This window comes from Melospiza georgiana, chromosome 23, assembly GCF_028018845.1.
Source record: "Melospiza georgiana isolate bMelGeo1 chromosome 23, bMelGeo1.pri, whole genome shotgun sequence".
In the NCBI taxonomy this organism is placed as follows: domain Eukaryota; kingdom Metazoa; phylum Chordata; class Aves; order Passeriformes; family Passerellidae; genus Melospiza; species Melospiza georgiana.
The window spans coordinates 6,682,111-6,696,810 of record NC_080452.1 but is presented as its reverse complement, the minus strand read 5'-3'; the positions used below and the strand labels follow the sequence as shown (position 1 = coordinate 6,696,810).

The 14,700-nt window shown below is 45.8% G+C and overlaps 1 protein-coding gene across 1 annotated transcript; it reads right to left on the bottom strand.

Moving 5' to 3' along the window:
- Nucleotides 1–764: 764 nt before the first annotated feature.
- SIKE1 (suppressor of IKBKE 1) lies at nt 765–5,301 on the bottom strand. Its single transcript, XM_058039671.1, has 5 exons — nt 5,045–5,301; nt 4,854–4,959; nt 4,456–4,598; nt 2,514–2,627; nt 765–2,109 (listed from the first exon to the last, which is right to left on the bottom strand). The coding sequence occupies exons 1-5, from the start codon at nt 5,201–5,203 to the stop codon at nt 2,029–2,031; spliced, it is 603 nt and encodes a 200-aa protein (XP_057895654.1). The 5' UTR covers nt 5,204–5,301; the 3' UTR covers nt 765–2,028.
- Nucleotides 5,302–14,700: the final 9,399 nt, after the last annotated feature.

The following is a 14,700-nucleotide window of genomic DNA, read 5'->3' as shown; positions in this document are numbered from 1 at the left end:
GGGCAGGCAGAGCCCGGGAGAGGGACACTAGCCTTGTGCTCGCTGAGGAACCAGAGGATCAGGGGCTGATGCTTTGAGGACAAGGCAGAGCATTTCCAGTCCTGAAGCTCCAGTCCGGTTTCCAACACAAATGGAGCAAGTTCTGAAAATGCCCAGCAACCCTCGGGAACTGTGTACAACCGGCCATTTACAGTCACAGATTCCAGTTACAGATCCCGAATGGGACAGGAGCAAATGGAACATGGAGCTGTAGCAGGGGTGTTTAGGTTGGATGTCAGGGAAAGGTTCTTCCCTCACAGGGTGCTGGCACTGCCCAGGCTGTCCAGAGAATGGGCACAGCCCCAATGCTGCCAGAGCTCCAGGAGGGTTTGAACATCGTCCCAGAGATGCACAGGGTGGAATTTTGGGGTGTCTGTGCAGGGCAGGGGTTGGACTCCATCTCTGTGGGTCCCTTCCAACTCGGGATGTTCTGTGAACATATTTGAACTTCCCTCACCTATTTTTGCTTGCTACTAATTAACAATAAACTCAATCAAAGCAACTGCTATTTAGTTTCTGATTTTTTTCTAGGACCCAGTTGGAGGGATGTTACTCGACACAGAGAGGGAAGATAAAAATGCATCACAGGCATTCTGGATGATGTTAATTTAAAAACCAGAAAATTCAACATTTTGGTCATTGTAGTATTTCACTCAGGTGCAAAAGGCTTGGGAATATGCAGAATACATGGAATTCCCCCAGGACTCACAAAACACTTGAGAAAGTATTTCCTATTGGGTTTTTTATTCCCTCCTGAACAATTTCTAATAGAAAAGGACTGTATACAAGAGCACTCCTGTACAGAAACCCCTTATATCTACCAGTCTTGCTGGGTATTCCAAATGTTCACAATGTCTCCAGTGTTCACTGTCTCTCAGTAAGCACAGGAACAAGTCACCTTCTGCATCTATCTAAAGTCTCACTTGGGAAAAAATGCCATCAAAAATTGCAGCTAATTATGGACATGAGATGTTTACCATTCTTGGAAGATTATTTTTCAATCACAGGTAGGACAGAAATCTTTTATATAAAAATGTCATTAAAAATACCACAGTACTGAGAAACTCCCACAACACTGCACCTCTAATTCCACTCAACACAGGACCTGCAGTAACCATGGAACACCAGACTCACCTGTGATGTGACATGAAAATTCTGTGCATGAGGGTGGTTTGCTTTGGGTTTGGTTTGGTTTTGAGGCAGACCTGAGCTCCTTCTGCCTGAACCCACATTTGTAGGAGGCCAAAGAGCTTTGATCTGCAGGTGCTGTGCTCTGGCAGGCTCTGAGCAAGGGTGGCTGCTAACTGGGAGCACTGGGAAGGCTGGGACAGGTCTAGCTATCAAAAATGATTAATCCTTCAAAAAATGTGTGTGTCAGGAAGGGATGTTGACTCCAATCTTCACCCCTTAAACAAGGCAAAGTTTGCTCTGAATAGGAGTGACTCCTTCAAGTGCTCTGCTGGCATCTGCTGTGCTCTCAGCAGTGGCCAGGTGACAAAGCCAGGCCAGGTGACAAAGCCAGGCCAGGCAGACACTGAGGGTCCCTCACCCTGCAGAGCCCAGCCACAGCAAACCACATCCCTGCCTCTCACACTGTGGTTCCTCAATCATCTCCTGCTCCTTCTATCAAGCACAACAATCACAACCTGCATTATGTTCTCTAGCTACACACAAGGTGGATTTAAGAGCCATCTGCACAGCTGGAATTATTAACTAAAGCTCATAAAAAATAACAAAGGGAGAGGAAATGAGCCATCACAAGGGAGGACACATCAAATACTTCAGTGTTAAGCATCCGAGTGCTGCAGGTACTAAGAGCAGGGTGCAAGCTTTTGCCATCAACACTTCAGAAAAATGCAGAGAACACAGCCCACACACTTTATAGATAAAACAAATATACAAGGAAACACCTGGAACAACAAATCCTTGTCAGGTAGTTCCATAACAGTCCCTGAAGGCTTTGGAGATGAGGTTGGAGTGGCCTGGGCTTCAGTCTGGCAGATCTTCTCTCCCCACCTCGAAGGATTCCTTGCTGATCAACAGCAGCTCACGCAGCTCTTTGTTTTCAAGCTGCAAAATCAACATTTGTGCTGAAATTGAAATGAACTAATTCACAACTATCACAGAAAGGTGCTAATTTGTAGCTAAAAGATGCTGATTTTTAAACAGTCCCACTTCTTCACAGATATATAAAGTTTGTGATGCCAACATTAGTACAGTGGAACTACATCATTTTAGTACTGGAACCATATAATTTAAACTTTATCTTCTTCTGCCCTTATTTATTTATATATAGATATATAAAAATAACATGAACATTAAAAACTTGAAAATAAACAATTATGTTCTCCACTTCCTGACCTTATTCCAAAATTTTTAATGTTTTAAGTTCTTGACACAAACATAGAAAATACAGAGAAAGTCTGGAGACCCTCAAAGCTCAATTTATCTTCAGCAACTGGCTCTGTTCTTACCTCCAACTGAGCCAACTTCTCCTGAACTTTAAAGAACTGCTCATCATCCACTTGAACAGCTTTTCTCATCACCTCTCCCATCTCACATATTCTGTCTATTTGACTTTCAATTTCCTGAAAGACATAAAATTAATACATTCAGTAAGTTCAGGCAAAAGCAACAGTCATAATGTATTCCTTCTAAATCACTTACTTCCATTTTCCTGATTTTGGATTCTCTTTCTGTTTTGAATTTTAATCATTTTCTCCTAAGCACTTGAAAGTCCTTTTGCCTTGTATACTTAAAGATAAGAACTTGTACCTCATTTTCCTTTATCAGCAGTCCTTTATCAGTGAAAACAGTGAAGAGAGAGACAGCAGCCAGCAAGATAAGGCACTCTGATCTAAAGGGAAATAATTTCAAGTGTGCCAAAGTCTGAAACAGCAGATTCAGGTTAATGTGAGCATGATTTTAAAACCTGACTGAATTTATTAAGACACCAAAAATAAATGTAAAGGTGATTTCAAGTGTGGAGTAAACAACTTTACCTCAGAAGGACATCCAGCAACAAAACTAAAGCAAGTAAGACCAGAGCCTCCAGAGGCAGATTTTACAGAATCTGCCTAGATGCAGCAATAATCCTCTGGAAAATGCATTTTGCTGAAGCTCAGAAATGCACATGGAACAAACACTGACAATTTCCAGTATGAAGCAACAGCTGCTGCTTGAAGAGCAATATATCACTTAACATGACAGGTGACTGGGTGGAGTTTCTTTAAGTGCCCTCTGGAAGATAAATTTATCACAGAGCAGAGAATTCACTTTTGAACTCCATTATTCAGAAAGTATGTAAACAAATTAGAGCATCCAGAAGACAGCTGGAGAACATGAGAGACTTCTGGGAAGAGTGATTATTATTTCTCTAAACGATTATTTTTCTAAACAGGAAGATATATATTCTTATACTAAGAATAGTTATTTTAAAGACATTAGCAGTTTGTTACTGTTCTCCAGACTCAAGGACTTCACCTGAAGTACTGAAGACTTTGCCTAGAAATTGAGATAATCAAGGGATATCCCTTCAAGGGTTCCTGCAGAGCCCTTTCAGCTTTGCATTGTCACGTTTTGTTCAAATGTAAAACCCTGATAAACAGCAATTAATGCACTCAGGGAGGCACTGGAAAGCAAACATAGCTACACCTTCAGAGGAGTTAAGCAACTCAGAAAAGAGAACCAGGGAATTGCCACATATCAGTGCACAGGAACACATGACAAGAGTTGGCCTGGCTCCAGTTTCCAATAAAAAAGATACAAGATATGAGATGTCACTGGGTTGGACCAACCTGCTGTTCTCTAATCAGATAAAAATGCATTTCAAAAAATGCCTAACACAATTCCTAAGTTTTAAATGGAAATTTAATGTTATTCTATTGTTACTCAAAACCTAAATATGACACAAGCAGCAGTAATCAGCAGCCACATCTCAGAGTTGTGTAGTCACTGAGCCCAGTGTACAAAGGGACACTTCAGGCCACTCCACACAGTATCTGGATTTAAAAACACTAGGGAGTGAAATCTCTTGAGAACTAAACATATCCAGCTCACAGAGTTCAGGAGGGTTTTTCCCCTTTGTTACAGCTACTGAACAGGAATTATAACAACTTGGACATCCTTGATTTTACTACAGAGGATCAGGCACATTAAGTTTAAGCCAGGGAATTCAGCATCTGGTTGAAAGGAAAAGCTTCCCCCTGGGCTGTGAAGGGGTTGTGCCTTTCAGTGTCCTCAGTTACAACCTGTGTGCTCTGAAAGGAACAGAGGGGAAAGTACCAGCAAAGAGAGTCAAGACTGGGAGAAAATGTATTTTGGAGACCAGGCATTGCAGGAATGGAAACAAAGATTGTGTGACAGCGAGCAGGGGACAGGGGTCTTGAGGACTCTCCTGTCCCCATCTCACCTTACCCCAGAATTAGCCTGATGGACTTTCAGGACTGGTTCTGCATCTTCCCGTTTTCTCCCTTCCAGCAGCTGTAACATCTGCTTCCTGTACTTGCTCATGATGAGCTCCAGCGCATCCTGGTGTTCCTCCAGTGAGACCCACAGCTCTGCAGAGCACAGCGCATCAGGCAGGGCCACAGCAGGAGCCCCGAGGCGCTCGCTGGGTACCGGCTGCGGGACCGGCGCTGCTCCGCCGCTGCCCGGATCCCCTCGGCCGAGGAGACTCCCTGACCCACCGGGGCATGCAGACACTCCGCTGTGCTCCACAAGACCCTCCCGCCAGGACAGCCCCGCTTACCGCCCCACATCCCCCGGGGCCCCTCTGCGCATCACCCGCCAGGATCCGCCCCGGCCCCGCTCACCGCGGTTCTCCTGCTGCAGGTCGCGGATCTGCGTGTTCTCCTGTGCCAGCACCACGTGCGGCCGCAGCCGGGACGGGTCGGGCCGCTCCGCCGCGGGTCCCGGACCCTGCCGGGGAGACACGGGGGTCGGTCCGGCCGCCTCGGGCCTACCGAGCCGCGGGGGTCGTTCCGGCCGCCCCGGCCGCACTCACCTGGTCGGCGCAGCCCGCGCCCGCCTCCCGCATGGCGGCCACGCGCCGGTGCAGCACGGCCGACTGGTCGATGAGCGACTCGGCCGCCGTGTCGTGCTCCTTCAGCCGCTCCAGCAGCGTCCGCGCGTCCGTCAGGATCTTATCGATGGTGCAGCTCATGGCGGGCGGCGCTGCTCAGCCCCGCGGCCGGCCCATGTCCCTCGCGGCCCCGCCGCCGCTCTCGCCCCTCAGCCGTTCTGGCCCCGCTCCGGCCCCGCCGCCGGGCGCGGGCGGACGCGAACCCGCGGGGCCGGGACGCCGCTTCCGCCCGCGGCCACGGCGCCGCCAGTGCGCAGGCGCCAACCGGCGCGAGCCCGCCGATCCGCCACGGGCTCGCCTGGCGGCGCCAGAGCGCCACGGCCCGGCCGGGGGGCGGGGCCAGAGCGCGGAGGGGCGGGGTCAGGGCGGGAGGGGCGGGGTCAGGGCGGGAGGGGCGGGGCCAAGCGCCGGTTGGGCGGTCTGGGGGCGGGGCCAGCCCGGGAGTGCCCCCGCCGTTACCGGGGATGCTCTCAGCCCGGGGGATGCTCGCAGCCCGGGGGATGCTCGCAGCCCGGGGTCTTTGGCTGAATTTGGGGTGTCTGGGGGCGTTTTGCGGCGAGGGGCACCGTGCTCCCCCGGCACACCGCGTCCCAAAGCCGCCTGCCCCGGTGGATGTGCCCTCTCCCCCGAGCCGCCCACGCCGCGTCCCGCGTGTCCGATCCCCGTGCCCGAGAGCCCCGGCGCGGCCGGGGGAGCCCGGGCCAAGGCCGGCTCCGAGCGGCCGCTGCTCGGCACGGGCTGTTTGCGGAGGGCCGGCGGCCCTGACCCCGGTCCCGCTTATCTCTGCGGCTGCTCCCTCCCAGCGCGATCAATCCCGGCTGGATCTGCGGGGCTCCCGTCTTATCTGATCCCGCTGTTTGTCCCTTCCACTGTAAACATCCGCCACTCAAAATAACAAGCTGTGCAATGCTGACTCGCTGCTTTGATTCTTATTTGCTAACTGAAGCTACTGTTGGTGATCCGGGCTGTCCTTGAGGCTTTGTGCCACAAAGTTTTGTTCAATAGCACCGACTTCATTAACAATGTTTTCAACAATAATATTTTAGCCTTTGATTTGAATCTTTTGAATTTAATTCCCTATTCACACAGACACATGAGAAAACTCCAGGATGCTTTATCAGATGAAGGTTCTTTATGATCCCAGAGATAATCAAGCCTGGTGCAGAAGTGCTGAATGAGATAATTTTATAAAAGCAACAATCTCAAAACATGCACACAATGCAAAAGAGGACAGGGCAAGCAGCTGCAGTTGGAATATTTCATCAGAATCAGATTAATTAGTGAAGTATGAGAGCTATTCTGCAAATTTGAGAAATGTAATCCTTCCGCTAGTTTGGAATTAAAGCCCAGACCATGGTTATAACATATTTCACCTTCTGGTCCTTCCCTATTTTTCATCTTATTAGAGAATACTAGAAAGTTAGCACAGTTTATCAGAATTCCTTTTTCCTAATAGGCAAGTCATGAGCACTTGGAAAACTGACAAATGTTACTGTGTGGACCATCCTGGCTATGGAACAAGTTGGGTAAAGGTTGGGACAGTTGGGTCCTGTCCCAAAATGGACACACCATCCCTAAGCTGTGGCCAGGGCTGGTTTCCCCTGTCCCACTCCCACACTCTCACTTGACCCCTCGTGTGCAGCTCACCACCTGCTGCTGCCTCCCTCTGCTCCACTCCCAGCTCTGTGCCTGCCTCCAGAGCCTCTCCCAGAGCACCCATTTCCCACAGCAGGACTGACACAGCTCCATGGAACGAGCTCTGTGTGCCACAGCCATCTTTCCCTTTTTCACTTTATCCAACACAGGGATTTCTGTGAAACCAAACTTGCAGTCCCTGAGGTTCCCCTGGATTCAGGCACTCAGTGAGCCATTTGGAGATGGGGCACTGGCAATTCCAGTTCACATCCACAGGAAATCAGCTGAATGAACCCATGGGATGGGCAGTGTGAATCATTTCACCCCTGCAGGAGCTGCACCAGTGTCTGAGCTGCCTGTTTTGCTCTTGTGTTTATAATTCTGATTTAACTCACTTGCCCTGGTGTCAGAGGTGCCATCCTGGCCTTCCCTGCCCATAGGGGTAGGTGAGAGCAGCACTGCTGTCATTTCAGGATCAGCTCATTTCCTCTGGGGCATTCTGGCTTCTAGGAATAAAATTCCAGGAGGAGGGAGATGAGACTCTGCAGCACAACTGCCACACTGCCCTGAGCCCATCTCAGCCCCTCTCCAGCAGATCTGGACACAGAATCATTTCTCCAGCTCCAAGGGACAGCAGAGAGAGTTCCTGTGGCGCCAGGACACAGAGAGGATCCCAGCAGGACAAAACTCCTTGGTTTAAATGCTGGGAATGCTCCCCACCAAAACTTGGAGTGTGTAGCAACAGATCTTAAACAAATCAACAGATGAGCATTTCTGAGTAGGGGTGCCTTGTAATTCCTTTGGCTTATCACAGCAATTCTGTGTAAACTAAATAGAATGTATAAATTTGGCCTCTCAAACTTTTTAGTGTTTAACTTCAATTCGATTAAACACTTATGTGTGTGTACAAAGTGAAAAATGGGGTTACAGGAGGTTAATGTTTTAATGCTTTTAATAACTCTTAACCACATGGCTGTATTTTGTCAAACAGAACATGGGGTTGCTGTAGCAGAAGTGAAGGCTGGATAGCAGAGTATGGGACACTCAGAACAACAGTGCTGCTGCAGAGCCCAAACTGCTTCCAGGCCATCTTTGGAAAATCAGAAATAGTATTTCTGTGCTGGGATAAAAACATAGCAGTTCTGAGTACAGCTGAGGAGGCTCTTGCTAACAGTAAGAAAATCACAAAGAAAAGAATCTAGATGGACATAAAGTGAACAAAATTGCTCAGGGCACAGGAGCACCTCCCCTTTGGATACAGGCTGAGAGGGCTGGGGCTGCTCAGCCTGGAGAAGAGAAAGTTGTGTGGAAACCCCACAGCCCTTTCCAGGGTCTGAAGGGGCTACAGGGAAGCTGGAGAGGGACCCCTCATCAGGAACTGCAGGGACAGGACAAGGGGAAATGGGTTCAGGCTGAAAGAGCAGAAATTCAAGTGATATCCATGGAAGCAATTCCTCCCTGTGAGAGTGGCAGGCCCTGGCACAGGGTGCCCAGAGCAGCTGTGGCTGCCTCTGGATCCCTGGCAGTGCCCAAGGCCAGGCTGGACAGGGCTCGGAGAACCCTGGGACAGTGAAGGTGTCCCTGCCATGGCAGGGAGTGGAACAAGATGGGATTTAAGGTCCCTTCACACCCAAACCATTCTGGGATTCTGTGAACAGACCGGTATCAAATGGCAAAGTCTGTGACAGATGGAGTGACACCTAGATTTTGGAAATACAGAAAAGAATAAAGGGCAAATTTCTAGGATACTTCCTGGATTTTCAGTAAAATTATATTAATTGTAAGTGCAATCAGCACAGACAGAAACATTGTGCTAAGTGTCTGACAGCACAAGTCTCCCATGGTGATGCAGGTGGGCACAAGCTTTTTAAAAATGAATGTGACAATTCTCATTTCCATTACAAGTCCTTCCTTCTAACCCCAACTATTTCAGCAGCTACAGCTGTTTAAAAGGCAAACCAGCCCCTCTCACACCACACACCCCAACACTTTCTGACTGCTTGCTTTTCAAATGAAGTGGTAGTGTTCAGACAGCTCTCAGCTACTGCCACAATTTCACTGGTACTGCCTTCAACAAAAGTGTAGCACAGAGAATCACAGGCCAGGAGCCCAAAGGAATCCTCCTCTTGCATTTCCCAGCCCATACTTCAAGGTGGATTAACGTGGCACTGTGCAGAGTTGTCCTGTGACAAAAGTTATTACCAAGGAAGTCAGTCTTATTGTTCATCCTAATTATCTTGCTTTGATAAATCTTCAGGAGTCACCCACTGCACCACAGCACTCACACTTATGAGTCTAATATTCTTTCTACTGTTAAAACAAATGTCCTCAAGATGGAATCCAGGCTGGAAAAAAGGAAAAACATTATCATTGATAAATGGACACATCCAGTTAATTCAGTCGCAGCAGCAAGACCACTGCTGATAAAATGCTGAGCAAGGCATTCCACAATAATTATTTTGTAATGCTTAACACAGTGTCAAGATCTGTTTTATGGAAATGAAGTTTTGGCTTCCCTTTGCTGTACCTACAAAGTCCTGCAGTGCCTGTGGAGTATTCTCTATGAACTACCAACTCCTGGGATTGTAATCAATTAATTGACAGCTTTGCTTTCTTCCACCTTGCTGGAGCACTTTATTAACAAATCTTGGTCTTCCAGCCAAGGGGAAGCAGATTTGGCAGAGGGTACTAAAAGGGGAAGGTGTCAGGGTACCCAGGAACGTTGTGAAGGTTGAATGGATGGGTTTATTGTATCTACTCTGCACTCAGGCACTGCAGATTAAGCTTAAAAGAATAAACAGGAGAAACTGCAACATTTTGTGGGCTGTCCTGAGATTTTCAAGTGAGTTTAAGGCAGTCTGGCTCTTGGACTGAAATTTGACATCATGTTTAGTTCTTCAGGATTGGCCTTACAAGCCTGTAAGAAAATGACAGGTGAAACTGTCCAATGACTGCATGAGTGAGAAAAAGTTACTCTTAAAAAGAGCAAAAATTGTTCTTCCTCTCTGGTCTGCCATTTCATCATTTAATCCCATGAAAGCATTTCAGAATTTAACAAGAACTTCCATCTTCTCATCCAATTTGTTTGTGAGGATTTGTCTGACACATTTGATGCAAAACAAAGAATATTTCTATTATCTGACACCAAAAACCACTTCTCTGCAGGGCTAAATGGGAGCTGTTCACTGTGCAAGGTAACACCAACAGGCACAATCAGTACTTGGCAAAATCAGCTTTGTGCTGCTTCTCACCCAGGACTGAGAGCTTCATCCACACTCATGAACAGCAATCCCAAGAGTGTCAGCATTCCTGAACCTTTGGGAGATCTATAAATAATACAAGAGAGGGGAAACAGAAAACTTGTGGGTTTTTTCATGAGTTCCTCAACAAATTGGAAAGGAAATCCAAGGTTTTGGATCACAAAACCTCTGGCATGGATGTGTCTGCCAATGTATTTTATGCTTCTGAACCATTTTATTTCTCTGACACGAAAATAGGTAAAGATTAAAATAAAAAATAAAAATAGGTTGGATCATTTTGATACATGATCTGTATTGTTAATACTCAGCTTTCTGTAATATTGCTCAGAACAGTTTACCAACAGGAAAGATCTAATCCTGTAATGAAATAATCATTATTTTAATATAACCTTTAACTCACATAGAGCAACAATTACTGTAATTAGCAATTAGTTTTTTGAGGGCTTTAATCATTTAGTATTTGACTCTTGCTTTCATCATTTAATGATTTACAGTAATGAGCTGGAACATCAGTATTTTGTACTGAAATGGCCAAAATAGTTGTCCAGGCATCCTTGCCCTCCTGTGACAGATCTCAGATGGCTTGGGGAGAAGTTAGCCAAGAGCAATAGACAATGCCATCACTTCTGCTTCAGTTCTACTGAAAAACAACAACCAAGTCACTGCTGTGCCTTGCAGTCAGGCTCAGTAGCTCTTGGAGGGCCGTAACTTTGCTGAGATTCTGCCCTTTGTTTGAGTTTTGTTTGACAAATGCTTTATAAATGAGCAGGAGAGGTGGTTTATGTTTCATTAATGAGGCTGATAGTGGTTAATTACTGAAGTTACGTAAACAATCCAATAGCAGATCAAGCCAAACGGGTCATTTATGTAGAGAAGACCCAGCTGGAGTGGATGTGATTTCCTTTAACTATTCAGTTACCAAGTGAGTCCCAGACATGCAGAACCTCCAGTCCCAGATGAACAAAGAATTGTGCTGACCTTGAAAATGGATTTTCTCAGTAGGTGTGGACCCAGGGAAGCTCTTCCTTCATCCCCATCTTCCTCACCCATCAGCTGCCCAACCCATGGGGGTTTGGCTGCCCAGAGCTCCCCGTTTGCAGCAAGGCTGCACAAGGGCTGCAGCAGTGCCCGAGTCAGGCTGCTGCTCCAGATCTGCTCATTTTCTGTGGAAAACATGTGTGTCCCTTGTTCCCCACTTCAGTGCCACTTCTGGATGTTGGCTCACGGCAGGAACTCCTCCAGCTCCTATTTTCAGGCCCTATCCATGAGTGACACTTTGTTTACTCACTGCTAGTAAAGCAAGCTCAGAGTTTGGTATTATTTCCTTTGCCACTGAAGTGGCTCTGGGCATGTTACTGACCAGAGAATTGATGTAGGTATAGAAAAATAACAGAAAACAGAGCTGGAACAGCTTTCCAAAGCCCTTTCCAAAAAGTCCTCTTTACAAACCAAAGCAACTCAGAGAAAACAACTCTTGGGTTCAATCTGGTTGCCCAAACTGATCTTCAAAACAGCCAGTGGAGAAGATTGTACAAGGAACTTGCTCCAGGGCTATTTTTACCACAGTAATTGCTTTCTCTAGTTTGTAATTTAAATCTCCCTTACTCCTAAATAACCTTTCTGGGTTTTGATTATTTACAAGCATGGAAAAGAGTTTATTTTCCTCTTCTTTGCAAGCAGTATTTTAGGTGACTCAAGTGTGCCCTCAAGTCTCCCATTTTTGTCATGCTAAGCTTTGAATAGGAGCAGTGATTTATTAAAATAATGTAAATATCTGTATTTACATAAATGTATGTATTTAGCCAGTCACCTGGTCTGAATCACTTCATGATTATGCAAAAGAGCTTCATCACTACAGTGTGGGAGTTAATTAACCTTGGGCTAGTACTTAATTACAGCAATTCATTTCTATTACAACTTTTATATAGTTATTTTATAAACTTATTTCTATACTGATTTTAGAAACTGAATTTACCCTGAATCCAGCAGGCTTTATAAACTGAATAGAACAGAGATTTGATGTCTTTTAAAAACCTGGGCTTCAGGGTTAAATCCCCTGAAGTCAACAGGCTCTAAATATCCACATCCTATAGCTAATTTGAACAGCTTATCAGTAATGTGCCTTCTATCAGAAAAAAAAATGCTAAAAATAAAAGTCAGTAGCATTTAAAAGCTAACCCCAGTATTTCACAAATCTCTGCTTGTTTTTCCAACTTTCATGAGAAAGGCTGGATGAAAAAGTCAATGGGATATTGTGAAAGAGATACTTCTGTGAAAAAAAATATTTGTTATATCAATTGTAAAATTTCAGTTTTACTATTGAAATTTTTTTGACAACTCGACAAGTTTCTGTATGAGGCTGCTTTTACCAGAAAGACAAGTGCTGAGCATAATTAAGCTGAGAACATCATTATGTTCATTTCTGCTGCATAATCACTGTGCTGCAGCTTCCCATCACCACACGTGATCAATGCAGGACATCTGAAAACTTAGAAAACCCCATAATATGCTCAGATAACATTTATTAGTCAATGCTGTTTGTTCTTGAAAGACTCAACCATTCCACTCCACAGACAGTCACAAATGGCACATGGAAATAAGCAGCTCTTCTCTGGAGCCCATGGAACAGAAATGTGTCCCTCCTTTGAAGGGTGGTGACCATTTATCCATGAAAACCTGCTGTCCCAAAAGAGTATTTTGAGTGACTTTGCTCACAGGAAATTATATTTTCCTTTTCCCATCCAATTCCATGCAGTATCCAACAGAAGCAGTTTTTCCTGAGGTGAATGGAGAACTGACCTTACACAGAAGGCAGGTGAGCTCCTCCTGCACCCTGCTGGGAGCACTGGAACAACATGATACCCAACCAGAAAATTCCCTATCCAAAAGGTCACATCTACTTGGGAAACAATGAAAACACCCAATTGCAATATTAATTTATTAGAAGTTACTAATAAAGGAAATATTTGGGGTTTAAGAATGAAATGTTGCTGAGTTAATGGCAACGTGAACTGAAGTTCACTGAGGTTGCCAATGAACTGAGAGTGAGCCAGAGGAGTTTCTGGATCAGAACACAGAGAACAAGGTAAGTGTTTGGTGTTTGGAGGTCCTGGCCCCATCCAGACTTTCCAAATTAAATTATTATATCATGTAAAAATCTCCAAAGAATACTACTGCAATATTTTCCCTGCTTGGGGATTGAACATTTTCCATCAGCACACTGAGATGTCAACGCGAAGCAACCAAAATGGGAGAATTTTGAATTCTAGCAAGAAAGCAGAATCTGAACGTGGGGCAGGCACTCAGAAGAAACCAAAATGGGAGAATTCTGAATTCTAGCAGGAAAGCAGGATATGAGTGCTGAGCAAGCAATCACAAGCAACCAACATGGGAGAATTTTGAATTCTAGCAAGAAAGCAGAATCTGAACGTGGGGCAGGAACTCAGAAGCAACCAAAATGGGAGAATTCTGAATTCTAGCAGGAAAGCAGAATGTGAGTGCTGGGCAGGCACTCAAAAGCAACCAACATGGGAGAATTTTGAATTCTAGCAGGAAAGCAGAATCTGAGGGCTGGGCAGGCACTCAGAAGCAACCAAAATGGGAGAATTTCAAATTCTAGCAAGAAAGCAGAATCTGAACGCAAGGCAGGAACTCAGAAGCAACCAAAATGGGAGAATTTCAAATTCTAGCAAGAAGGCAGAATCTGAACGTGGGGCAGGAACTCAGAAGCAACCAAAATGGGAGAATTTTGAATTCTAGCAGGAAAGCAGGATATGAGTGCTGAGCAGGCAATCACAAGCAACCAACATGGGAGAATTTTGAATTCTAGCAAGAAAGCAGAATCTGAATGCGGGGCAGGAACTCAGAAGCAACCAAAATGGAAGAATTTTGAATTCTAGCAAGAAAGCAGAATCTGAACGCGGGGCAGGAACTCAGAAGCAACCAAAATGGGAGAATTCTGAATTCTAGCAAGCAGAACGTGAGCGCTGGGCAGGCAGGACTCTGGGAAGCAGTGACGTGAGGGTCCCCATGGCCTCTGTCCCTGATGACCCAGTTGTGCTGTGATTTATGTGGCTTTGCAGCTGCCCTTGCTCCGACCCCAGCGGAGCCGTGTGGGAAGTTGGTGTCTCGGAGCCGCGGCGTGGCTCTGCCGAGTGTCTGGAGCCCGGGCTGAGCACACAAACTGATAAATAGGGAAAGGCAAAGGCCTGTGGGCTCCAGCTGCAGCAGAGCTGGGAGAGGAGCTGTGCCTGGAGAGGAGCTCCCTGCAGCCACCGTGAGTATTTCACTCCCTTCTCTGCATGCTCTGGGGTTAGAAATTGCTGCTCAAGCCATACATCAGTTTGCCATGTGAAAATATTCCTTTCTTCTTTACCTCCTTTTTTCTTTCTTTTCAAGCATCTGACTAATAGAAAACAGCAAGCATGCACTTTTAAATCTGGTGCTCTGCTGCCAAGGGTTTGTTCCAACAATACTTCATTTGACACACAGAGTGAAGAAAAACAACTTTAAAAGTCATTTATCTGTTTCCATTCCCAAAAGTACCCAGAAAAATGTGAGTTTCAAACAGCCTCTAACCTCTTATTTTAGAATGTATAAAAATTATGCTTTTGAAATAGTTATTCATGGAATAACAATTCCAAAGGAAAATTTCAAAATAAATGCAATGCAGTCCATTGGTGA

Excerpts from the sequence above, each read along its gene's own strand:
- SIKE1 (XM_058039671.1), bottom strand. The coding sequence starts at position 5,203 with ATGAGCTGCACCATCGATAAGATCCTGACGGACGCGCGGACGCTGCTG. Across the intron at positions 2,628-4,455 it reads TCCATCAGGCTAATTCTGGG|GAAATTGAAAGTCAAATAGA; the intron begins GTAAGGTGAGAT and ends TATGTCTTTCAG. Across the intron at positions 2,110-2,513 it reads AGAAGTTGGCTCAGTTGGAG|CTTGAAAACAAAGAGCTGCG; the intron begins GTAAGAACAGAG and ends TTGATTTTGCAG.